The sequence below is a fragment of the Oncorhynchus kisutch genome, linkage group LG19, assembly GCF_002021735.2.
Source record: "Oncorhynchus kisutch isolate 150728-3 linkage group LG19, Okis_V2, whole genome shotgun sequence".
In the NCBI taxonomy this organism is placed as follows: Eukaryota; Metazoa; Chordata; class Actinopteri; order Salmoniformes; family Salmonidae; genus Oncorhynchus; species Oncorhynchus kisutch.
The window spans coordinates 23,053,814-23,081,474 of record NC_034192.2 but is presented as its reverse complement, the minus strand read 5'-3'; the positions used below and the strand labels follow the sequence as shown (position 1 = coordinate 23,081,474).

General features: G+C 39.4%; 1 protein-coding gene across 1 annotated transcript; it reads right to left on the bottom strand.

Moving 5' to 3' along the window:
• LOC109885964 (NLR family CARD domain-containing protein 3-like) lies at positions 1-23,389 on the bottom strand. Its single transcript, XM_031798075.1, has 9 exons — positions 23,196-23,389; positions 16,503-16,601; positions 10,780-10,896; positions 10,112-10,521; positions 7,979-9,746; positions 7,530-7,703; positions 2,013-2,186; positions 1,612-1,658; positions 1-1,051 (listed from the first exon to the last, which is right to left on the bottom strand). Exons 1-9 carry the CDS (start codon positions 23,276-23,278, stop codon positions 510-512), a joined length of 3,414 nt encoding a protein of 1,137 aa, XP_031653935.1. The 5' UTR covers positions 23,279-23,389; the 3' UTR covers positions 1-509.
• Positions 23,390-27,661: the final 4,272 nt, after the last annotated feature.

Genomic DNA, 27,661 nt, shown 5'->3' with positions numbered 1-27,661 from the left:
TCAGTTCAACCATTTATCTGGAAAGTGATCATCTCAACACATACAAATGTGTGCTCTGGGGCACAACCCCAATATACAACAAATACATCAATCAATAAGTCAGTGGACACTAAACAAAACTCAGAGGACTGAAAGGTCAGTATGTTTGATAGCTGGTTACAGAGGTGACATAACAAGCACAAGGTCCATTATAACACAGTGAATTAAAAGTGGGAGCTAAAAGCAGACATGGACAGTGAGACGGTGTGAGGACGTCAGGGTTGTGTCCAGTGTGTGTGTGTGTGTGTGTCCAGTGTGAGTGTGTGTCCAGTGTGTGTGTGTGTGTGTGTGTGTGTGTGTCCAGTGTGAGTAAGAACGGTCTGAACCATTCTCACAAGACGCGGATCACAAAGATACCTACACAGAGTGGTTATTATTAACAGGAATAAATTGTCTCAAACTGGTGTGTGTGTGTTACACCATGAATTTAAATGTCTGATAAACATAAAACACATGATAAGAGCGAAACGTCATGTTGTGACCACCTGACACAGAGACACTGAGGAGTCATACGAAACATTAAACCCTGGATAGAGGGGCTCAGTGAATGTGGAGGTGAAAGTGTACAGGTGGGTCAGTGTGTCAGAGGAGGCTCTATAGAAGGACAGAGTGCCGGCTGGCCAGTCCAGATACACTCCTACTCTGTGGGAGCCGGAGGAGGGGACGTCTATGGTAGTGGGTTTATCATTGTGCCTGGCCATGTAACTGTTGTCATAGCAGACCAGACTCCAGGACTTGACATTGTATCCAAGCCCCCGGTCATTACCCTCTCCTTTCCTGCTGATTCCTTTATATGTCACTCCGAATCCAGCCCCACTCCCATTCCACTCTACCTCCCAGTAACAGCGCCCAGTCAGACCCTCTCTACACAGCACCTGTCTCCAATTCTCAAATCTCTCTGGGTGATCAGGATACGGCTGCTCCTCTCTACTACATGTCACCTTTCTGTTCTCCTCAGACAGAGAGAGGAGTCTGTTTACTGTGTTTGGGTCGAGTGTGAGATCACAGACATCTGATGGATAAAACCAGACACAGTATTAGAAATCATCATCATTCACATTAGAATGTTAACTCACTTTTCACAAATTAATTTAATGTACATGTTTCTAGGTATCAAAAGGAGAAGTTAAGGTAACTTGAGACTTGAATGATCATATGTGATACTGTATGGTAATATAAAACACACTTATTGTAGCAGGTATCCTAGTGGTTAGAGCATTGGACGAGTAACTGAAAGGTTGCAAGATCAAGTCCCTGCCCTTGAACAAAGCAGTTAACCCACTGTTCCTAGGTAGTCATTGAAAATAAGAACAGGTTCTTAACTGACTTGTGAAGATAAATAAAGGTTAAAAAAAATATATATATATTCCCATTTATTACACACACACACACAAACCTGTTTGCATCATGAACACACACATTTCTAATGTAACACAAACACAACACCCACATATGTCAAAGCAACTCTTTGTAAACTTTGGTGTCCCTGATTTCGGTTTCTGTAGAACTACAGCTGATATTTAATATGACCAAGTATTCTTAGTCATATTCTTCACAGCAGTCAACACTCACATTTTCTGAGCCCAGGTTTCATTGTGTACTCTCCTCCATGTTCCACGCTGTAGCGGTAAGCAGAAGAAGAAGACAGTCATTGAGTGATACACCTGAACTCACACACACACACCTCACCACACCACACACACATACAGATAGCATATAACTTTGGTGGTATGTGTGTGTGTGTCCAGAGTGTGTGTGTGTGTATATGTGTCAAGTGTGTGTGTATGTCATTGAGAGATTGTCACTGCACACAAACCGGACCCACACACACAACACAGGAAACACACACACACACTGGACACACACACAGTCAGCATATAACTTTGTCCAAGTGGTGGTAAGAATGTTTGTCTTAACTAGTCTGATAAGTCAAACATGTCTGATATGAACATTGACATAAACCCTCTACATACTTGAGTTTCTCCAGCCTGCATTGTGGATCCTCCAGTCCAGCAGAGAGCAGTCTGACTCCCGAGTCTCCTGGGTGATTGTAGCTCAGGTCCAGCTCTCTCAGATGTGAGGGGTTTGACTCCAGAGCTGAGGCCAGAGAAGCACATCCTTCATCTGTGACTAAACAGTGTGACAGCCTGCAAAGAGTAAAATTGTTTAAAAATCACACTGCTATTGTTTGGTGGGGAAAATATATACAATACATTTTCAGACATATCAGTGTCCTGAAACCTGACATAGCAATTCATAAATGGATGTATCATTATTAAAAATGACAAATTATCAAAGTACTTTTTGTAGAGAGAAACATGACCTGACCAGACCTGACTACCCTTGACCAGCACAAACACGTTATGTGGCGTTATGCATTAGCAAACTGCCCCCGCGATATGCAACTTTTCAGGGATTTTAGGAACCAACAGGCAGTTAGGAAAGGCAAGGATAGCTTTTCAAGCCGAAATTTGCTTCCTGTAACACAAACTCAAAAAAGTTCTGGGACACTGTAATGTTCATGGAGAATAAGAGCACCTCCTCCCAGCTGCCCACTGCACTGAGGATAGGAAACTGTCACCACCGATAAATCCACTATATTTGAGCATTTCAATAAGCATTTTTCTAAGGCTGGCCATGCTTTACACCTGGTTACCCCTACCCTTGCCAAGAGCCCTGTATCCTCCACAGCACTTTGCCCAAACCTCCTCTATTTCTCTTTCTCCCAAATCCAGTTAGCTGATGTTCTGAAAGAGCTGCAAAATCTGGACCCCTACTAATCAGCTGGGCTGGACAATCTGGACCCTTTCTTTCTAAAATGATCTGCCAAAATTGTTGCAACCCCTATTACTAGCCTGTTCAACCTCTCTTTCTTGTCGTCAGATTCTCAAAGATTGGAAAGCAGCTGCGGTCATCCCCCTCTTCAAAGGGGGAGACACTCTTGACCCAAACTGCTACAGAACTATAGCTATCCTACCCTGCCTTTCAAAGGTCTTTGAAAGCCAAGTTAACAAACAGATTACCGACCAATTCAAATCCCACCGCACCTTCTCCGCTATGCAATGTGGTTTTAGAGCTGGTCATGGGTGCACCTCAGCCACGCTCATGGTCCTAAATGATATCTGACCACCATTGATAAGAGACAATACTGTGCAGCCTTATTCATTGACCTGACCAAGGCTTTTGACTCTGTCAATCACCACATCCTTATCGGCAGACTCAAGAGCCTTGGTTTCTCAAACGATTGCCTCGCATGGTTCACCAACTACTTCTCTGATAGAGTTCAGTGTGTCAAATCAGAGTGCCTGTTGTCCGGGCCTCTGGCAGTCTCTATGGGGGTGCCACAGGGTTCAATTCTTGGGCCGACTCTCTTCTCTGTATACATCAATGATATCGCTCTTGCTGCTGGTGAGTCTCTGATCCACCTCTACGCAGACGACACCATTCTGTATACTTCTGGCCAACTGATCACGTCCCGCACCCGCCCGACCGTCCAGCATCACTCCTCTGGACGGCTCTGACTTAGAATATGTGGACAACTACAAATACCTAGGTGTCTGGTTAGACTGTAAACTCTCCTTTCAGACTCACATCAAACATCTCCTATCCAAAATTAATCCTTCACTCATGCTGCCAAACATACCCTCGTAAAACTGACCATCCTACCGATCTTTGACGATGTCATTTACAAAATAGCCTCCAACACTCTACTCAACAAATTGGATGCAGTCTATCACAGTGCCATCCGTTTTGTCACCAAATCCCCATATACTACCCACCACTGCGACCTGTACTCTCTTGTTGGCTGGCCCTCGCTTCATACTTGTCGCCAAACCCACTGGCTCCAGGTCATCTACCAGACCCTGCTAGGTAAAGCCCCGCCTTATCTCAGCTCGCTGGTCACGATAGCAGCACCCACCATTAGCACGTGCTCCAGCAGGTACAGTGCCTTGCGAAAGTATTCGCCCCCCTTGAACTTTGCGACCTTTTGCCACATTTCAGGCTTCAAACATAAAGATATAAAACTGTATTTTTTGTGAAGAATCAACAACAAGTGGGACACAATCATGAAGTGGAACGACATTTATTGGATATTTCAAACTTTTTTTAACAAACCAAAAACTGACAAATTGGGCGTGCAAAATTAAGTTAATACTTTGTAGCGCCACCTTTTGCTTCGATTACAGCTGTAAGTCGCTTGGGGTATGTCTCTATCAGTTTCGCAAGGCACTGTATATCTCACTGGTCACCCCCAAAGGCAATACCTCATTTGGGCGCCTTTCCTTCCAGTTCTCTGCTGCCAATGACTGGAACGAACTACAAAAATCACAGAAACTGGAGACACCTATCTCCCTCACTAGCTTTAAGCACCAGCTGTCTGAGGAACTCACAGATCACTGAACCTGTACATAGCCCATCTGCAAATAGCCCAACCAACTACCTCATCCCCATACTGTATTTATTTATTTATCTTGCTCCTTTGCACCACAGTATTTCTACTTTGCACATTCATCTACTGCACATCCACTATTCCAGTGTTTAATTGCTATATTGTATTTACTTCGCCACCATGGCCTATTTATTGCCTTACCTCCCTTGTCTCTCCTCATTTGCACACATTGTATATAGACTTGTTTTTCTATTTTTGACTGTATGTTTTTTAACTCCATGTGTAACTCTGTTTTATTGTATATGTCGAACTGCTTTGCTTTATCTTGGCCAGGTCGCAGTTGTAAATGAGAACTTGTTCTCAACTTGCCTACCTTGTTAACTAAAGGTGAGAAAAAAAATGTATAGTACAAATATTTGAGTATACTGACCAGACCAGTTTAAAAAGCAGTATCAGTCTAAAGACAGACAGTGAAGAATCAGATTAGGATTGTATTGAGTACACAGTCCACACCATATCTATTTTGACTGTGAAGCTAACATTTTAAATGTGCACTTTGGATTTGAGATAAAATGTTTCATATGAGTTGACAGTATACAATGTCAACTTTTATTTGAGGGTATTTTCATACATATCTGTTTCACCATTTAGAAATATATAGTAATAATATAGTCTATTCAAGTAGTCAAAAGTTTAGTATTTGGTCCCAAACTCGTTTGTTGCATTTGCAGTTTGTTTTGGGTTATGTTTTGGGTTGTGTTTTGCCCAATAGTAACTGAATGGTGGATGATGACTGGAGTAATTTTCTATCTAAGTGAGTAGATGACATGTTTCTAAACACTACTAAATTAATCCTGATGATGCCATGATTAATACAAATCATGAATTAATCATGAATAATAATGACTGAGAAAGGTACAGAGGCTGCAACAAAACATTCTAACCTCTCACCATTACCAATCACAGATCTTTGAGCCTTTGTAACTTTCTCATTCATTTCTCATTCATCATCATTCACGATTAATTCATGATTATTCATAATCATGGTAGCATCCACATGAATGTACAGTCGTGGCCAAAGGTTTTGAGAATAACACAACTATTAATTTAACAAAGTCTGCTGTCTCAGTTTGTATGATGGAAATGTGCATATACTCCAGAATGTTATGAAGAGTGATCAGATGAATGCAATTAATTGCAAAGTCCCTCTTTGCCATGCAAATGAACTGAATCCCCCAAAAACATTTCCACCGCATTTCAGCCCTGCCACAAAAGGACCAGCTGACATCATGGCAGTGATTCTCTCGTTAACACATGTGTGAGTGTTGATGAGGACAAGGCTGGAGATCACTCTGTCATGCTGATTGAGTTCGAATAACAGACTGGAAGATTCAAAAGGAGGGTGGTGCTTGGAATCATTGTTCTTCCTCTGTTAATCATGGTTACCTGCAAGGAAACACTGCTGTCATCATTGCTTTGCACAAAAAGGGCTTCACAGGCAAGGATATTGCTGCCAGTACAATTGCACCTAAATCAACCATTTATCGGATTATCAAGAACTTCAAGAAGAGCGGTTCAATTGTTGTGAAGAAGGCTTCAGGACACACAAGAAAGTCCAGCAAGCGCCAGGACTGTCTCCTAAAGTTGATTCAACTGTGGGATAAGGGCACCACCAGTACAGCGCTTGCTCAGGAATGGCAGCAGGCAGGTGTGAGTGCATCTGCACGCACAGTGAGGCGAAGACTTTTGGAGGATGGCCTGGTGTCAAGAAAGGCAGCAAGGAAGCCCCTTCTCTCCAGGAAAAACATCAGGGACAGACTGATATTCTGCAAAAGGTACAGGGATTGAACTGCTGAGGACTGGGGTACTGTCATTTTCTCTGATGAATCCCCTTTCCGATTGTTTGGGGCATCCGGAAAAAAGCTTGTCCGGAGAAGACAAGGTGAGCGCTACCATCAGTCCTGTGTCATGCCAACAGTAAAGCATCCTGAGACCATTCATGTTTAAGAACCTAAGAACACAGCCATGAATACAAAATTGTACCAACACATCCTCCGAAAGCAACTTCTCCCAACCATCCAGGAACAGTTTGGTAACAAACAATGCCTTTTCCTGCACGATGGAGCACCTTCCCATAAGGCAAAAGTGATAACTAAGTGGCTCGGGGAACAAAACATCGATATTTTGGGTCCATGGCCAGGAAACTCCCCAGACCTTAATCCCATTGAGAACTTGTCATCAAACCTCAAGAGGCGGGTGGACAAACAAAACCCCACAAATTCTGACAAACTCCAAGCATTGATTATGCAAGAATGGGATGACATCAGTCAGGATGTGGCCCAGAAGTTAATTGACAGCATGCCAGGGCAGATTGCAGAGGTCTTGAAAAAGGAGGGTCAACACTGCAAATATAGACTCTTTGCATCAACTTCATGTAATTGTCAATAAAAGCCTTTGACACTTATGAAATGCTTATAATTATACTTCAGTATTCCATGGTAACATCTGACAAAAATATCTAAAGACACTGAGGCAGCAGACTTTGTGAAAATTAATATTTGTGTCATTCTCAAAACTTTTGGCCACGACTGTAGAAGTGTTCAGAAACATCTCCTATTCTTACTTACAATACAAGTGAAGTGACTCAAAAATGACAGGACATTAGTTACTATGAAGAAAAACATAATCCAAAACACAACCAAAACAAATTTAAAATGCTTTCCACCTGTTTGCAGAATCACAAGCTTGATGTAATCACTGCAGGCATGGAATATGGGACCAAATACTAAACTTAAGACAAAATTAATTTGTCCAAATTATTCCGACTTTTTCAAATGTCATAACAAGATACATAAAGTGTTTTCATTTCTAAATGGTAAAACAGATATGTATGAATACCCTCAAATAAAAGGTGACATTCTGTACTGTCACCTAATATAAAACATACTATCTAAAATCCAAAATGCTGCAGCAGAGTAACAAATGTAAAACTGTAAGCTTCACTGTCCAAACACATATGGTGAGGACTATGTGTGCCTGATAAACACATGTGGATCGGGTGAACAGTTATCACTTGTTGACCAACTACAGGAATACAGACCTCAGAGTCTCCAGTTTACAGTGGGGATTCCCCAGTCCAGCAGAGAGCAGCTTCACTCCTGAATCCTTCAGGTCATTGTTACTCAGATCCAGCTCTCTCAGGTGTGAGGGGTTTGACCTCAGAGCTGAGACCAGAGAAGCACAGCCTTCCTCTGTGACTCCACAGCCTGACAGCCTGACAAAGAGATCATCATGATTTCACAAACACACTGTTCATTTAACGAGTAGTGTAGAAGGACAATGGCAGATGCATTTGGATTATTCTCTAAAACAACATATAAATTAATCTTCCGTCTCCTAGAATTGTATGGTCATAATGTTATACTAATGTGAAAATCAATGCATTTGTTTTTCAATATAATATTATATACATATTATAATACTTATTTTTCTCTAAACTTAATATTTCTTCCTAATGATTAGGACTTAAATGTAATTGCATATACTCACAGAACAGCTCTGGAGGCTTTGACCACTGGCAGCAGCCTCAGAAGACCTTCCTCTGATCTGGAGTATTTCTTCAGGTCAAACACATCCAGCTCCTTTTCTGAAGTCAGCAACACAAAGACCAGAGCTGACCACTGTGCAGGTGACAGTTTGGCTTCTGGGAGACTTCCTGATCTCAGGTAGCTTTGGATCTCCTCCACTAGAGAATGGTCATTCAGTTCATTCAGACAGTGGAACAGATTGATGCACCTCTCTGGAGAGGGATTCTCCCTGATCTTCTCCTTGATGTACTTGAGTGTTTCTTCATGGCTCTGTGAGCTGCTTCTTGTCTTTGGCAGTAGACCTTGTAAGTACTTCTGATTGGACTCCAGTGAGAGGCCCAGAAGGAAGCGGAGGAAAAGGTCCAAGTTTCCTGTCTCACTTTGTAAGGCTTTATCCACAGCACTCTTGTAGAAAGTAACTTCAGGCTTGTCTTTTATTTGCAGTTTCTCCATTAGATTCTCATTGTTGTTGATGAATGAGAGGAACACATATAAAGCAGCCAGAAACTCCTGAATGCTCAGATGCACGAAGCAGTACACCTTGTCCTGGTACAGCCCACATTCCTCTTTAAAGATCTGTGTGCACAATCCTGAGTACACTGAGGCTTCATTGACATCAATGCCAGCCTCTTTCAGGTCTTCTTCATAGAAAATCAGATTGCCATTCATAAGCTGTTGAAAAGCCAGTTTTCCCAGTGACAGAATGCTCTCTTTATTCCAGTGTGAACCTGTTTCTTCTTTCCCAAGATACTTTTCATTCTTCTGTTTGGTATGAAACACCACAAGGTGTGTGTACATCTCAGTCAGAGTCTTGGGCATCTCTTCTCTCTTATGTTTTAGCATGAGTTCAAGGACTGTTGCAGAAATCCAACAGAAGACTGGAATGTGGCACATGATGTGGAGGCTCCTTGATGTCTTTATGTGTGAGATGATTCTGCTGGCCAGGTCCTCATCACTGAATCTCTTCCTGAAGTACTCCTCCTTTTGTGGGTCATTGAACCCTCGTACCTCTGTCACCTGGTCAACACACACTGAAGGGATCTTATTGGCTGCTGCAGGTCGGGTAGTTATCCAGAGGAGAGCAGAGGGAAGCAGATTTCCCTTGATGAGATTTGTCAGCAGAACATCAACTGAGGTTGACTCTGTGACGTCACAACAGAACTTGTTCTTCTGGAAGTCTAGGGGCAGTCGGCACTCATCCAGACCATCAAAAATGAACAGAACTTTGTATTTGTCGTAGTTAGAGATTCTTGATTTTTTGGTGTCCATTGAGAAGTGATTAAGAAGTTCAATCAAAGTGTTTTCGCCTTTCATCAAATTCAGCTCCCGAAAAGGGAATGAAAATACAAATTTGACATCCTGATTTGCTTTTCCTTCAGCCCAGTCCAGAATGAACTTCTGCACAGAGACTGTTTTTCCAATGCCAGCAACTCCCTTTGTCAGCACAATTCTGATATGTTTGTCTTGTCCAGTTAAGGGTTTGAAGATGTCGCTATATTTGATTGCAGTCTCTGGTCTTGCTTGTTTCCTGGTTGTTGTCTCAATCTGTCTCAGCTCATGTTCATTATTGACCTCTCCTGTTCCACCCTCTGTGATGTAGAGCTCTGTGTAGATCTTATTGAGAAGTGTTGGGTTTCCTTGTTTAGCGATCCCCTCAAATACACATTGAAATTTCTTCTTTAGACTAGATTTAAGTTCACGTTGGCAAATCCCAGCGAGCTCTTCTGAATCTTGAAATAACACAGAGGATATTAATATTTTGTCTGTTTTAATGCCTACAGTATTGTAAGACTGTTATAAAGTTAAATTATAATCATACAATTATGTATCCTCTTAACTGGCTGTTTTAATGTGTAAATGTTTTCATAATGCATTACAGACTGGTGTGACTGATAATATTATTGGTGTTATTAATGTTGTCTCCCTCTAAATTAATCAACACAGCACATCCCTGCTGCTACTTGATGAGGTCACTTGTGTTGTGTTAACGCTGCGACAAAATCATTGAGTTAAACAGCTACTTTAGCTGTACTTTAGCTACTTTAGCTTTTAAATGTTATAAAACAGCTTTCAACATGAGTCAGACAGCTCTTACATTTCTCCAGTGTTTCAGCAAGCTCTTTCTGGTTCATTTTCCTCAGGACGTGCAGTGTGATCTTCAGAGCCCCCTCTCTGGCACTGCTCTCCTGCTTCTCATCTTCAGCATCCACCACTTCCCTTTCCTGCTTCTGACTCTCAAAGCCTTCTGGGAGTTCTGGACTAAGAATCCTCTTGAACATCTTCAGCTCGTTCTTCACAAATGTCATCATTTTCTCTTCAAGCATCTTGAATAAATCAAGTAAATAAGTTAAGCAAGGGAAGAAATGCTTTCTCATTAACACATTAATGAATGATTGACAGATCATCTTTACTTGAGGTAAACAAAAATAAATGTACATAACAGGACCACATACACTGAATATGGAGTCCAGGTCTGTTTGAGACTCTGATCTCTCCTGTTGGTTTCTGTGGACAAAACATGAGATTACATCTCCTCATCCAGGGAGTACACACACACACACACACACAGTCACGCACACACAGACACACACACAGGGAGGGAATGTTGTGTTTGTTTAATATTGTTTTAGGACTATGAAAATGGACAAAGGATTAGCCTATGGATTATGAAAACAACAAATAGAAATGTGAAAATGGGAGAGGAGAAATGACTAGAGACAGTGTTGTTTAACTCACTGACCATGACCCATGAGTTCTTCTTACCTTTGCTCAGTAGAAACGTCTCCCTCTCTAAAGTGTATAGGATGCTCCATAGACCAGTCACTCTTCATGGACACACAGCTGGGTACAGGGGAGGCTGGTCTCTCCTGCTTGATTGGGCTTCAACACAACAGAGACAAACATTACATCTCTCAGCTACTCTGAGCACAGATGGGGAAACATAAGAAGAGTTTAATTCCAAAACGCTATATTTCCATTTTCCAAAATTTTGGTAAATTAGCTTTAATTGTTTAAAGACATTATGAAATAAATTGTTTGTTTATAATCTTCGCTTGATGGTTTAATTTCAGAGACACAAATGCTTTTTTTGTTGCAAAATGCTATATATCTGCCTCACTCTCAGAGAAATCAGTAGTACTGCTAGGTTTTAAAGAGAAATAATATATATCTTTCTCATTGGATGAAAGTAGAGACTCAGAACTAGAAAATGGTAAATCATACACTTCAGTTGAGGAAAAATGGGAAATGAATTAATAAAATAGCTAATGAATTACTTAAAAATCATACAATGTGATTTTCTGGATTTTTGTTTTAGATTCCGCCTCTCACAGTTGAAGTGTACCTATGATAAAAATTACAGACCTCTACATGCTTTGTAAGTAGGAAAACCTGCAAAATCGGAAGTGTGTCAAATACTTGTTCTCCCCACTGTATATATATTTAACTAAATGTATGGTGTTTTTGGATTATGTCTGTTTAATAGTTTTTTATGCAATACATTGTTATTTTATTGTTGTTAGTGGAAATATGAACTATAAAATATTGTATTTTGCAATTATAAAATTTTATATTTTGCAATTGTGAGTAGTTACTACTTTAATACCTGCAATAGTCACAGTATTTGTTTCTTCCCGGAAGCAACACAGCCATAATACGAGATATATAGCTAACTAAAGTAATACGTGTTAGAAATGTTAGAAAATCATGAGCTATATAGTCTTTGGTTGCATGCTATTTCATGTCAATCATATTGCTGATTGTAGCCTATAACTAATGCTTTGTGGTCTTATGCTGCCATCTATTGGAAATATTTAGCAATTTAAAGTTATTAATTAATGTACAAACATTGGTGAGGCAGCTGAGAAATGAAGTGTTTTTCTTGTTAGTTCCTTAGATCAGTCTCAAACCTGACCCACCTATCCCACGGCAATTCCTGGACTTTCACATAGAGGTTACTTGGTCACCCAGTTCAAATCACATTTGAAAAATAAAACTAATGTTGCTTGTTTATCAAGTGTTCTGCCTTGCAATAAAAAATTAACAAAACAAAAAAAGCTAAATGCTTAGACAGGTTTTGATTAACAGAATAATACAAATGCTAGTTAGTACTATATTTGTATTTACTAACATAATGTTATTACTAAAATAGTTTCTAAAAGTATTCTACGCTACCCATCACTAGAAATCAGGGTAAATTCATGTAAATTAATTTACATCTGCTGATGTAAAAAGGTTTTGGGTTTTTAAGGCAAAAATCATTATGGTTGTATAGCTCTCTTGCCCCTCCTGTGGCCTTCTGTGGGTACTACATAACTCATTGCGACACTTGCTTGGCTCATAATCTGATGTAGAAATTGCGTCAGATCTACAAATCAATGAGCTAGACCTGTCCATTTGGTTTGCAACTCAGTGAACCTACGCAGCATTCGCTCAATGCAATGCCTACAAACAAAGAATTCGATGCATATCAACTTACCCCGCAGCCATTTAGAAACAACAAGCAATCAAAAAAAGTGTTATTTCTTAATATTAAAGTATATATATAATATATATTCAGCCACACCTTGAAAAAGAGGACAGGGACATGTGTTTCACTTAGGTTGTATACCTTTTTCTGAAAACAAATATGGTTAACCATGACCATATATCTATTTTACCCTGCCTTTCTAAGGTCTTCGAAAGCCAAATTAACAAACAGATTACCAACCATTTCAAATCCCACCGTACCTTCTCCGCTATGCAATCTGGTTTCTGAGCTGGTCATGGGTGCACCTCAGCCACGCTCAAGGTCCTAAACGGCATCATAACTGCCATCGATAAGAGACATTACTATGCAGCCGCTTTCATCGACTTGGCCAAGGCTTTCGACTCTGTCAATCACCACATTCTTATTGGCAGACTCGACAGCCTTGGTTTCTCAAATTATTGCCTCGCATGGTTTACCAACTACTTTACCAACGACCTCTGGCAGTCTCTATGCGGGTGCCACAGGGTTCAAGCCTCGGGCTGACTCTCTTCTCTGTATACATCAATGATGTTGCTCTTGAGCTGGTGACTCTCTGATCCACCTCTACGCAGACGACACCATTCTGTATACTTCTGGCCCCTCTTTGGACACTGTGTTAACTAACCTCCAGACGAGCTTCAATGCAATACAACTCTCCTTCCGTGGCCTCTAACTGCTCTTAAACGCAAATAAAACTAAATGCATGCTCTTCAACCGATCGCTGCCCGCACCTGCTCGCCCGTCCAGCATCACTACTCTGGACGGCTCTGACTTAGAATATGTGGACAACTACAAATACATAGGTGTCTGGCTAGACTGTAAACTCTCCTTCCAGACTCACATTAAGCATCTCCAATCTAAAATTAAATGTAGAATTGGCTTCCTATATCGCAACAAAGCATCCCTCACTCATGCTGCCAAACATACCCATCTTAAAACTGACTATCCTACCGATCCTCGACTTCGGTGATGTCATCTATAAAATTGCCTCCAACACTCTACTCAACCAACTGGATGCAATCTATCACAGTGCCATCCGTTTGGTCACCAAAGTCCCATACTCTACCCACCATCCTGTAACCCACTGGCTACAGGTTATCTACCAGTCTTTGCTAGGTAAAGCCCCGCCTTATCTCAGCTCACTGGTCACCATAGCAGCACCCACCCGCAGCACGCGCTCCAGCAGGTATATCTCACTGGTCACACCCAAAGCCAATTCCTCCTTTGGTCGTCTTTCCTTCCAGTTCTCTGCTGCCAATGACTGGAACGAACTGCAAACATCTCTGAAGCTGGAGACTCATATCTCCCTCACTAGCTTTAAGCACCAGCTGTCAGAGCAGCTCACAGATCACTGCAACTGTACATAGCCCATCTGTAAACATCCCATCTATCTACCTCATCCCCATACTGTATTTATTTATTTATCTTGCTCCTTTGCACCCCAGTATCTCTACTTGAAACATTCATCTTCTGCACATCTACCATTCCAGTGTTTTAATTGCTATATTGTGTTTACTCGCCACCATGGCCTATTTATTGACTTAGCCTACCTCATCTGCACTCACTGTATATATACTGTACTTTTTGTTTTCTTATGTAATACTGTATTATTGACTATGTTTTGTTTATTGCATGTGTAACTCTGTGTTGTTGTATGTGTTGAATTGCTATGCTTTATCTTGGCCAGGTCGCAGTTGCAAATGAGAACTTGTTCTCAACTAGCCTACCTGGTTAAATAAAGGTGAAATATATATATTTTTTTAAATGACCAGAAAATGTTTAACATTTGATCGGTGTGTGCCAGCCATCACTAGCACTGTGGGTCACCACAAGTTTGCTCACCAAGTAGCTGTAGCAATAGTAATAATAGAAATAATTTAGGTAAAACCCACAATGTTAACACAGGTAGGTCTCATTAATAACAATAGCAAAGCTGGCATTGTGATGCAGAACATTGGGCTGGGAATAGAATGTTCAGAAGGTGAGTTATTCAGGTACAGAGCCCCACCTGTTATTCAGGTACAGAGCCCCACCTGTTATTCAGGTGCAGATCCCCAACTGTTATTCAGATGCAGAGCCCCACCTGTTATTCATGTACAGAGACCCACCTGTTATTCAGGTACAGAGCCCCACCTGTTATTCAGGTACAGAGCCCCACCTGTTATTCAGGTACAGAGCCCCACCTGTTATTCAGGTACAGATTCAGGTACAGAGCCCCACCTGTTTAGCATGTTATTTTGGCATTAATACGTGTCATATATCAGTTTGCAAATAATGTAAGAAAAAAATCATTGAGTTAATAAGCCACATACAAACACGGTCTCTTTTTTGATTTATTGAGTAAGGCAGCTCCAAAATGCAGCTGTTTCAGCCTAGCTCAGTGCTTTCTGCGGTGGTGGGGCAGCCAGCAGGAAATACTGAGCGTAGTTGGTAATGTTCTGTAGTTGCACCTTGATTGGCTCAGTGTTCTGTCACTCATGGAGACACTACATCACCACAAAATCTACAGGGAGAGCTTAAAAATTCAAGCCGATTGGGTGCTGCCCTAGAGGTACATTAGAAGTGCCCATTCAAAAGGCTCAAGGTCATTGGCCACAGATTAAATGACGTCAAATCACGTTTTGTCTACAGTAGCTTTGATTGGACTGATCATGTCAACATCATACGATCAACATCTTAGCTAGCAATGAGTGGTTTGGAATGAGTGGTTTGGAAGGAATCTGTGGCTAACTGCAAACATTGCAAAACATCCACTAGCCAGCAATTCAGTAGAGAGGATGTGTGGTCCAAATCTGCATTTAATGGTCTCTTTTTCAAGCTTAAAAGGATAAACATTCACCTGCAACACCATGGGACAGAAAAGGTTGAATACATTGTATGTAAAATGTATGATGGAAAAACTATTGGATTTTGACAGAATTTTTTAAAAAGACAGATAAATTCAAAATGAGAGGCTGCAAGGACACAACTCGATGCTGCAATGATGAAAACATCTCAAAAACCAAGAGAGGAATTGCAAAACAATCTACCAAAGAAGAAAAACAACCATCTTTTGCACCAAGTACACCAAGTATTCAGAGAAAATTAATGCAATCCTGAAAAAGCACTGGAATATTCTGCAATCAGACAAAACAAATTATTGCAAACAAAAAAAAGGAACCCCCACTGGTGGTCTATAAGTGTGGTCGCAATATTTGAGATAGCTTGGTGAGATCTGACCTGCCCCCTGAGCCCACTCAGACACTCTTGGAGACAGCTTGGTGAGATCTGACCTGCCCCCTGAGCCCACTCAGACACTCTTGGAGATAGCTTGGTGAGATCTGACCTGCCCCCTGAGCCCACTCAGACACTCTTGGAGATAGCTTGGTGAGACCTGACCTGCCCCCTGAGCCCACTCAGACACTCTTGGAGATAGCTTGGTGAGACCTGACCTGCCCCCTGAGCCCACTCAGACACTCTTGGAGATAGCTTGGTGAGACCTGACCTGCCCCCTGAGCACACTCAGACACTCTTGGAGATATCTTGGTGAGATCTGACCTGCCCCCTGGGCCACTCAGACACTCTTGACACCCATTCCAAATGGGAACTACAAACATGGCTCAGTGCAAATAGCACTATAAAAACATCCTTCTTCAGACACACACATACAGGTAGAAACATCCCTGTTAGGGGATCATCTCATGTAAGACCAAGCCAATAATTTATCTCATCACCTGTTCATGTGGGAAAGCCTATGTAGGACAAAAGCAAATGAAATGGGAGAATCTAGAGAATGCAACAATATATGTTTCATCTTGCTATGATGTTCTCAGTAAAATGTAATAATCTAACATCTATGAATTTAAAATCTTAGAACAATAATATTTTACACACCCATAAGCCTTCATTTCTGATGAAAAAACACAAATGTGAAAAGATGGTGGATATAGTGTTTTGGATATAAACTCTTCATAAAATCTTTAGAAAATTGTCCTCTCACCTCTTAGATTTGGTGCCATGTTCCCCAAAGACAATCCTTTTAGAGGCAGGGCCGTCCTCCTCTTTCTCCCCAGAGAGACTCATTTTAGAGCACAAACCCCTAAACAGATAATTGACATGTTGACTGTGGTCAACACAGTTCTTGAAGGTCAATTGTTCTAGATTATTAATTATCTCTTACAAATAAAGCATTTACTAACAGATACATCCAAACAGTCAGGTGATTTAATTAATAACAATAATAATACCAATAATAATACCAATATAATAAGAGTTATTAATAATAATGTCTCACTTTCTCTTTTTGAATTTGACCCCTTTTTCATGGTATCCAATTGTTTTTAGTAGCTACTATCTTGTCTCATCGCTACAACCCCTGTACGAAACACAGTGCACCTGGCGAACTTGGTTAGCATGCACTGTGCCTGGCCCGCCACAGGAGTCGCTGGTGCGCGATGAGATCAAGGAATTCCCAAGCCTGGGCGCAAATCCAGAGTCTCTGGTGGAACAGCTGGCGCTGCAGTACAGCGCCCTTAACCACTGCGCCACCCGGGATGCCTCCTCACTTTCTCTTTTAATAATTTCTCTCATTCTAGTGTGTTGCTTGGTTCAACAGTTATGTTATTATTATGCTATTACTGAATTCAGTTCATAATATAAATGTTAAGAAAAGTATGTTCAGTGGTTTCATACCAAATTACACAGGAAGCAGGAGCCCATTATAATTTTGAAAACAACAAATGTTCTGATATTATGAAAAATGATTTAGAACTATGATACATTACATTTTTACAAATTGTAAAATAACCACGATATACAAATCGTATAATACGATATATGAACAATATGTTTTTGAATTTGACTTGCCTACGCCCCAGTTAGCGCCATTTTGTAAGATTGAAATGTCACGTACCTTTCCCAGGTGAAATGGACTGTTAGATCTGAGTGTTTTCCTGTCATTCACTATACTAGAATAATACCATACATTTAATGTCCCTACACACTTTACAATAATCACTGGGAAGATTCTTACCTTGTAGCCTGAATTCACAACCAGAACATGTCAAGTCATTGAGATATTGTCCGTTGGGCTGAGAGAGCACCTTCCTGATAACAAGTGTCTCTGTATCTATGTTCTAGGTTCAGTTGATCTTTGGATGTAATAATATCTGGTCAAAGTCTAGTGACACAACACGAATAGTATATCATAAACATAACAGCAGTTGGCCAGTAAAAGTTTGTCAACTAGATTTGGCTTTGGGACAATTTATTTCTGAGTTCAAGTCGGTGGGCCAGAACATAATTAGCATATTAATGGGTTAAAACAGGTTGATGTAGCCTACTGTAGTCTACACTACTTTATTAATGGGTAAAACGGGTCTATGTACCCTACTGTAGTCTACACTACTTTATTAATGGGGTAAAACCGGTCTATGTAGCCTATTGTAGTCTACACTACTTTATTAATGGGTAAAACAGGTCTATGTAGCCTACTGTAGTCTGCACTACTTTATTAATGGGGTAAAACAGGTCTATGTAGCCTATTGTAGTCTACACTACTTTATTAATGGGTAAAACAGGTCTATGTAGCCTACTGTAGTCTACACTACTTTATTAATGGGGTAAAACAGGTCTATGTAGCCTACTGTAGTCTACCCTACTTTATTAATGGGGTAAAACAGGTCTTTGTAGCCTACTGTAGTCTACACTACTTTCTTAATGTCAACATTCATTCAGAACAATTAGCTTGATAGTAAGAGAACATGTCACTCTCAAAAAGTAGCAAAAGAAAGGTGGATAATGAAAATCTAAGTTTCAGGGAAGAACGGACAGAGAGATATGCATTCATCTTACCATCTTTCTCCAATGCCCAGCCAATGTGTCTCGTTTGCAATGAAAATGTCACTGTTTTCAAAGAATTCAATCTCAGTCGGCATTATGAATCTCAGACAGAGGCCCGACGCAGAAAGATTGAAGCATTAACTACAAGCTACAAACACGGCAGTAGAATACTCGTTCGTGGCCTGAACCTAACAACAGAAGGTCAAACACAACATGCTCTTCACAGACACAGATCTATTTAAAAAAGTGCACGGTGACCGTTTTGGAGGAATTGGATAGCATAATTGCGTCTGTCAAAAAGGTGCCCCAGTCTGCGTCAACAGCCGGACGCCGTGCACATAATAAACTTTGTCAGGGGGACATCAAGCTACACAACACCGTCTTTACTCATTAGTAATATATATCTGCCTCATTCTCAGAGAAATCAGTAGTACTGCTAGGTTTTACACAGTAATAATATATATCTGCCTCACTCTCAGAGAAATCAGTAGTACTGCTAGGTTTTACACAGTAATAATATATATCTGCCTCACTCTCAGTGAAATCAGTAGTACTGCTAGGTTTTACCCAGTAATAATATGTATCTGCCTCACTCTCAGAGAAATCAGTAGTACTGCTAGGTTTTACCCAGTAATAATATGTATCTGCCTCACTCTCAGAGAAATCAGTAGTACTGCTAGGTTTTACACAGTAATAATATGTATCTGCCTCACACTCAGAGAAATCAGTAGTACTGCTAGGTTTTACACAGTAATAATATATATCTGCCTCACACTCAGAGAAATCAGTAGTACTGCTAGGTTTTACACAGCAATAATATATATCTGCCTCACTCTCAGAGAAATCAGTACTACTGCTAGGTTTTACACAGTAATAATATATATCTGCCTCACACTCAGAGATTTCTCAGCTGAGAAATAAAGTGTATTTTTCTCATTAATTCCTTAGATCTGTCTCAAACCTGCCCCATCTATCCCACTGCAATTGCTGGACTTTCACATAGTGGTTACTAGGTCACACAGTTCAAACCACATTTGAAAAATTCAACTAATGTGGCTTGTTAATCAAGTGTTCTGCCTTGAATAATAAATATAATGAAATAACAAAACAAAATAATCAAAATACTATTTAGTACTATTATTGTATTTACTAACATAATATTATTACTAAAATAGTTTCTAAATGTTTTCTAGGCTACCCTACACAAGAATTAGGTTTAAGGCTAAAATAGGTAATATGTAGGGTTAGAGCTTCTGTAGAGCACTTTGTGAAATCTGCTGATGTAAAAAGGGCTTTATAAATACAATTTATTGATTGTTATGTTTAGGGTTTTTAAGGCAAAAATCAGTATGGTTTATAGCTCTCTTCCTCCTCTCTGTGGCTTTCTGTGGGTACTACATAACTCATTTGCGACACCTGCTAAGCTCATAATCTGAGGTAGCAACTGCATCATACCTACAAATCAATGAGCTAGACCCATCCATTTGGTTTGCAACTCTGTGAACCTGATCAGCATGCACTCAGTTCAATGCCTACAAACAAAGATTTCGATGCATGTCAAATGACCCAGCAGCCATTTGGAAACAACAAGTCATCAAAAAAAGTGTTATTTCTTAATAATTTGTTTTATTCTGTCCGTTTAAATTGGCCACATCTTGAAAAAGAGGGCATGGACATGTGTTTTGTTTAGGTTGTATACTTTTCTGATAACAAATATGCTTAACCTTGACCAGAAAATGTTTAATGTTTCATCAGTTTGTACCAGCCATCACTAACACTGTGGGTTATAACTATATGTACCCAGGTGAACAGCGAGAGTTCTCACTTAGCATTGGCAGCAGCAATACTTTAGGTACACCTACAGTTAATGTGGGTAGGTCTCATTGATAACAATAGGAAAGCTGAGATTGTGATGCAGAACATTGGGATAGGAATAGATTGTTCAGAAGGTGAGTTGTATTTCAAGGCAGCATGTTATTCAGGTACAGAGCCCCACCTGTTATTCAGGTGCAGAGCCCCACCTGTTATTCAGGTACAGAGCCTCTCCTGTTATTCAGGTACAGAGCCCCACCTGTTTAGCATGTTATTTTGGCATTAATACATGTCATATCAGTTTGCAAATAATGTACAAATAATAATAATAATTGAGTTAATAAACCACGTACAAATATGGTCTCTTTTTTTTATTTATTGAGTAAGGCAGCTCCAAAATGCAGCTGTTTCAGCCTAGCTCAGTGCTTTCTGCGGTGGTGGGGCAGCCAGCAGGAAATACTGAGCGTAGTTGGTAATGTTCTGTAGTTGCGCCTTGATTGGCTCAGTGTTCTGTCACTCATGGAGACACTACATCACCACAAAATCTACAGGGAGAGCTTAAAAATTCAAGCCGATTGGGTGCTGCCCTAGAGTTACATTAGACGTGCCCATTCAAAAGGCTCAAGGTCATTGGCCACAGATAAAATGACGTCAAATCACGTTTTGTCTACAGTAGCTTTGATTGGACTGATCATGTCAACATCTTAGCTAGCAATGAGTGGTTTGGAATGAGTGGTTTGGAAGGAATCTATGGCTAACTGCAAGCATTGCAAAACATCCACTAGCCAGCAATTCAGTGGAGAGGATGTGTGGTCCAAATCTGCATTTAATGGTCTCTTTTCCAAGCTTAAAAGGATAAACATTCACCTGCAACACCATGGGACAGAAAAGGTTGAATACATTGGCCATGCTGTGAATCCAGCATAACTTCTGCTGCATTCAAAACAACTGAAACTGGGAAATATCAGACTTCAGTGATTTCAGGACAACTGGAAACCCAGAAAAAACCATGCTCCTACTGAGAAAATACAGTTTGCGCAGTCATTCGACTTGAAAATACAAGTCGGGAACTTGGGCCTCTTTCTAGAGCTCCGTCCTGAAGATCACTAACATCATAATTCAAACTTCCCAGTTTCCTTGAAAGCACCATAAATCCAGAGAATGACAGACTTTGGTGACAAAATGTGCCCACAAGAACCGCTGCACCACCCCAACCTACACAAAACATTTGAAGTGTTTCTACAATTCTCTATAGGAAAAATGTATGATGGAAAAACTATTGGATTTTGACAGAATTTTTTTAAAAGACAGATAAATTCAAAATGAGAGGCTACAAGGACACAACTCGATGCTGCAATGATGAAAACATCTCAAAAACCAAGAGAGGAATTGCAAAACAATCTACCAAAGAAGAAAAACAACCATCTTTTGCACCAAGTACACCAAGTATTCAGAGAAAATTAAAGCCATCCTGAAAAAGCACTGGAATATTCTGCAATCAGACAAACCAAAAAATTGCAAACAAAAAAAAGGAACCCCCACTGGTGGTCTATAAGTGTGGTCGCAATATTTGAGATAGCTTGGTGAGATCTGACCTGTCCCCCTGAGCCCACTTAGACACTCTTAGAGATATCTTGGTGAGATCTGACCTACCCCCTGATCCCAATAAGACACTCATGGAGATAGCTTGGTGAGATCTGACCTGCCCCCTGACTATCCAATAGCAGCTCACTTTGTTGAAGCTAACCTTCCAATCTCATACCTCAAATACACAGGCATTGAGCATGTTGCTCTACCAAGGAGAGGAGTTAACATGGAGATCGTACTACTACAAGAGGAGGCTTACTGGATATCCTAAAAACATTGACCCCTAGTGGTCTGAATATTGACTTTGATCTCAGGCCCTTCTTATGAACAATTCTCTCTTTTAAATGGATTTATTCTTTCTACAGCTTATTAGCGTACACCCAATATGTTCCCCCTGTTGATGATGCTTATTATGCATTATGTTTGAACCAAAACATTACATGTTACATTTTTTTTATTGAAATAGGAAACAATTAAATATGTGAAATTGAATTAAACAATAATGTATATTGATGCTAATGTTATGTACAATATTCAATGATGTTTCCATATGATAACAATAGCCTAATATATTCAATATGCCATAAACTATTGTTTTTTAACAGTTTCACTAATTCATTCTTATTAACTTAATAATTTTGACACACCCCTCACTATTGGTTACACTAATTGCACTGTTTGTCTACATAACCTGGTTCAAGTATTCATGACATTAACCTTTTATTTTTTTACCTTTATTTAACTAGGCAAGTTAGTTAAGAACCTATTCTTATTTTCAATGACAGCCTAGGAACTGCCTGTTCAGGGGCAGAATGACAGACTAGTACCTTGTCAGCTCAGGGATATGAACTTGCAACCTTTCAGTTAGTAGTCCAATGCTCTAACCACTAGGTTACCCTGCCACCCCAAACCTGGAGTAGACACAGTGATGCTGAAATGTTCTTGATTTACCCAATAAATTACTGGGAGTTTATATATGGAGTGTGGGACTCTATTTCATTTTTATCAGAACCTCCACATAAAAAAAATCTGGGTGTGCGCCAGCTCATGTTTTTTCTCAGAAAAACTATTGAAACCATTTCCCTGTTTGACCTCTAGGTGTTATGGGTTTTATGACACCTCCATTGTGGGGCTCTTTAAAACTATTGAAACCATTTCCCTGTTTGACCGCTAGGTGTTATGGGTATTATTATTTCACCTCCACTGTGGTGCTTTATGGCGCAAATAAAATGGGAGAATCTAGAGAATGCAACAATATTTGTTTCATCTTGCTGTGATGTTCTCAGTAAAATGTCATACGCTAACATCTATGAATTTAAAATCTTAGAACAATAATATTTTACACACCCATAAGCCTTTATTTCTGATGAAAAAACACAAATGTGAAAAGATGGTGGATATAGTGTTTTGGATATAAACTCTTCATAAAATCTTTAGAAAATTGTCCTCTCACCTCTTAGATTTGGTGCCATGTTCCCCAAAGACAATCCTTTTAGAGGCAGGGCCGTCCTCCTCTTTCTCCCCAGAGAGACTCATTTTAGAGCACAAACCCCTAAACAGAGATCCGACATGTTGATTGTGGTCAACACAGTTCTTGAAGGTCAATTGTTCTAGATTATTAATTATCTCTTACAAATAAAGCATTTACTAACAGATATATCCAAACAGTCAGGTGATTTAATTAATAACAATAATAATACCAATTATTCATAATAATAATGTCTCACTTTCTCTTTTAATCATTTCTCTCATTCTAGTGTGTTGCTTTGTTCAACAGGTATGTTATTATTATGCTATAACTGAATTCAGTTCATAATATAAATGTTAAGAAAAGTATGTTCAGTGGTTTCATACCAAATTACACAGGAAGCAGGAGCCCATTGTAATTTTGAAAACAACAAATGTTCTGATATTATGAAAAACGATTTAGAACTATGATACATTACATTTTTACAAATGGTAAAATAACCACGATATACGAATCGTATAATACATTATATGAACAATATGTTTTTGAATTTGACTTGCCTACGCCCAGTTAGCACCATTTTGTAAGATTGAAATGTCACGTACCATTTCCCTGTTTGACCTCTAGGTGTTATGGGTTTTATGACACCTCCATTGTGGGGCTCTTTAAAACTATTGAAACCATTTCCCTGTTTGACCGCTAGGTGTTATGGGTATTATTATTTCACCTCCACTGTGGTGCTTTATGGCGCAAATAAAATGGGAGAATCTAGAGAATGCAACAATATTTGTTTCATCTTGCTGTGATGTTCTCAGTAAAATGTCATACGCTAACATCTATGAATTTAAAATCTTAGAACAATAATATTTTACACACCCATAAGCCTTTATTTCTGATGAAAAAACACAAATGTGAAAAGATGGTGGATATAGTGTTTTGGATATAAACTCTTCATAAAATCTTTAGAAAATTGTCCTCTCACCTCTTAGATTTGGTGCCATGTTCCCCAAAGACAATCCTTTTAGAGGCAGGGCCGTCCTCCTCTTTCTCCCCAGAGAGACTCATTTTAGAGCACAAACCCCTAAACAGAGATCCGACATGTTGATTGTGGTCAACACAGTTCTTGAAGGTCAATTGTTCTAGATTATTAATTATCTCTTACAAATAAAGCATTTACTAACAGATATATCCAAACAGTCAGGTGATTTAATTAATAACAATAATAATACCAATTATTCATAATAATAATGTCTCACTTTCTCTTTTAATAATTTCTCTCATTCTAGTGTGTTGCTTTGTTCAACAGGTATGTTATTATTATGCTATAACTGAATTCAGTTCATAATATAAATGTTAAGAAAAGTATGTTCAGTGGTTTCATACCAAATTACACAGGAAGCAGGAGCCCATTGTAATTTTGAAAACAACAAATGTTCTGATATTATGAAAAACGATTTAGAACTATGATACATTACATTTTTACAAATGGTAAAATAACCACGATATACGAATCGTATAATACATTATATGAACAATATGTTTTTGAATTTGACTTGCCTACGCCCAGTTAGCACCATTTTGTAAGATTGAAATGTCACGTACCTTTCCCAGGTGAAATGGACTGTTAGATCTGAGTGTTTTCCTGTCATTCACTATACTAAAATAACACCATACATGTTATGTCCCTACACACTTTACAATAATCACTGGGAAGATTCTTACCTTGTAGCCTGAATTCACAACCAGAACATGTCAAGTCATTGAGATATTGTCCGTTGTGCTGAGAGAGCACCTTCCTGATGACAAGTGTCTCTGTATCTATGTTCTAGGTTCAGTTGATCTTTGGATGTAATAATATCTGGTCAAAGTCTAGTGACACAACACCATAGTATATCATAAACATAACAGCAGTTGGCCAGTAAAAGTTCGTCAACTAGATTTGGCTTTGGGACAATTTATTTCTGAGTTCAAGTCGGTGGGCCAGAACATAATTAGCATATTAATGGGTTAAAACAGGTTGATGTAGCCTACTGTAGTCTACACTACTTTATTAATGGGTAAAACAGGTCTATGTACCCTACTGTAGTCTACACTACTTTATTAATGGGGTAAAACCGGTCTATGTAGCCTATTGTAGTCTACACTACTTTATTAATGGGTAAAACAGGTCTATGTAGCCTACTGTAGTCTGCACTACTTTATTAATGGGGTAAAACAGGTCTATGTAGCCTACTGTAGTCTACACTACTTTATTAATGGGTAAAACAGGTCTATGTAGCCTACTGTAGTCTACCCTACTTTATTAATGGGGTAAAACAGGTCTTTGTAGCCTACTGTAGTCTACACTACTTTCTTAATGTCAACATTCATTCAGAACAATTAGCTTGATAGTAAGAGAACATGTCACTCTCAAAAAGTAGCAAAAGAAAGGTGGATAATGAAAATCTAAGTTTCAGGGAAGAACGGACAGAGAGATATGCATTCATCTTACCATCTTTCTCCAATGCCCAGCCAATGTGTTTCGTTTGCAATGAAAATGTCACTGTTTTCAAATAATTCAATCTCAGTCGGCATTATGAATCTCAGACAGAGGCCCGACGCAGAAAGATTGAAGCATTAACTACAAGCTACAAACACGGCAGTAGAATCCTCGTTCGTGGCCTGAACCTAACAACAGAAGGTCAAACACAACATGCTCTTCACAGACACAGATCTATTTAAAAAAGTTCACGGTGACAGTTTTGGAGGAATTGGATAGCATAATTGCGTCTGTCAAAAAGGTGCCCCAGTCTGCGTCAACAGCCGGACGCCGTGCACATAATAAACTTTGTCAGGGGGACATCAAGCTACACAACACCGTCTTTACTCATTAGTAATATATATCTGCCTCATTCTCAGAGAAATCAGTAGTACTGCTAGGTTTTACACAGTAATAATATATATCTGCCTCACTCTCAGAGAAATCAGTAGTACTGCTAGGTTTTACACAGTAATAATATATATCTGCCTCACTCTCAGTGAAATCAATAGTACTGCTAGGTTTTACCCAGTAATAATATGTATCTGCCTCACTCTCAGAGAAATCAGTAGTACTGCTAGGTTTTACCCAGTAATAATATGTATCTGCCTCACTCTCAGAGAAATCAGTAGTACTGCTAGGTTTTACACAGTAATAATATGTATCTGCCTCACACTCAGAGAAATCAGTAGTACTGCTAGGTTTTACACAGCAATAATATATATCTGCCTCACTCTCAGAGAAATCAGTACTACTGCTAGGTTTTACACAGTAATAATATATATCTGCCTCACTCTCAGTGAAATCAATAGTACTGCTAGGTTTTACCCAGTAATAATATGTATCTGCCTCACTCTCAGAGAAATCAGTAGTACTGCTAGGTTTTACCCAGTAATAATATGTATCTGCCTCACTCTCAGAGAAATCAGTAGTACTGCTAGGTTTTACACAGTAATAATATGTATCTGCCTCACACTCAGAGAAATCAGTAGTACTGCTAGGTTTTACACAGCAATAATATATATCTGCCTCACTCTCAGAGAAATCAGTACTACTGCTAGGTTTTACACAGTAATAATATATATCTGCCTCACACTCAGAGAAATCAGTAGTACTGCTAGGTTTTACACAGCAATAATATATATCTGCCTCACACTCAGAGAAATCAGTAGTACTGCTAGGTTTTACACAGTAATAATATGTATCTGCCTCACACTCAGAGAAATCAGTAGTACTGCTAGGTTTTACACAGCAATAATATATATCTGCCTCACTCTCAGAGAAATTAGTACTACTGCTAGGTTTTACACAGTAATAATATATATCTGCCTCACACTCAGAGATTTCTCAGCTGAGAAATAAAGTGTATTTTTCTCATTAATTCCTTAGATCTGTCTCAAACCTGCCCCATCTATCCCACTGCAATTGCTGGACTTTCACATAGTGGTTACTAGGTCACACAGTTCAAACCACATTTGAAAAATTCAACTAATGTGGCTTGTTAATCAAGTGTTCTGCCTTGAATAATAAATATAATGAAATAACAAAACAAAATAATCAAAATGCTATTTAGTACTATTATTGTATTTACTAACATAATATTATTACTAAAATAGTTTCTAAATGTTTTCTAGGCTACCCTACACAAGAATTAGGTTTAAGGCTAAAATAGGTAATATGTAGGGTTAGAGCTTCTGTAGAGCACTTTGTGAAATCTGCTGATGTAAAAAGGGCTTTATAAATACAATTTATTGATTGTTATGTTTAGGGTTTTTAAGGCAAAAATCTGTATGGTTTATAGCTCTCTTCCTCCTCTCTGTGGCTTTCTGTGGGTACTACATAACTCATTTGCGACACCTGCTAAGCTCATAATCTGAGGTAACAATAGGAAAGCTGAGATTGTGATGCAGAACATTGGTGATGCAGAACATTG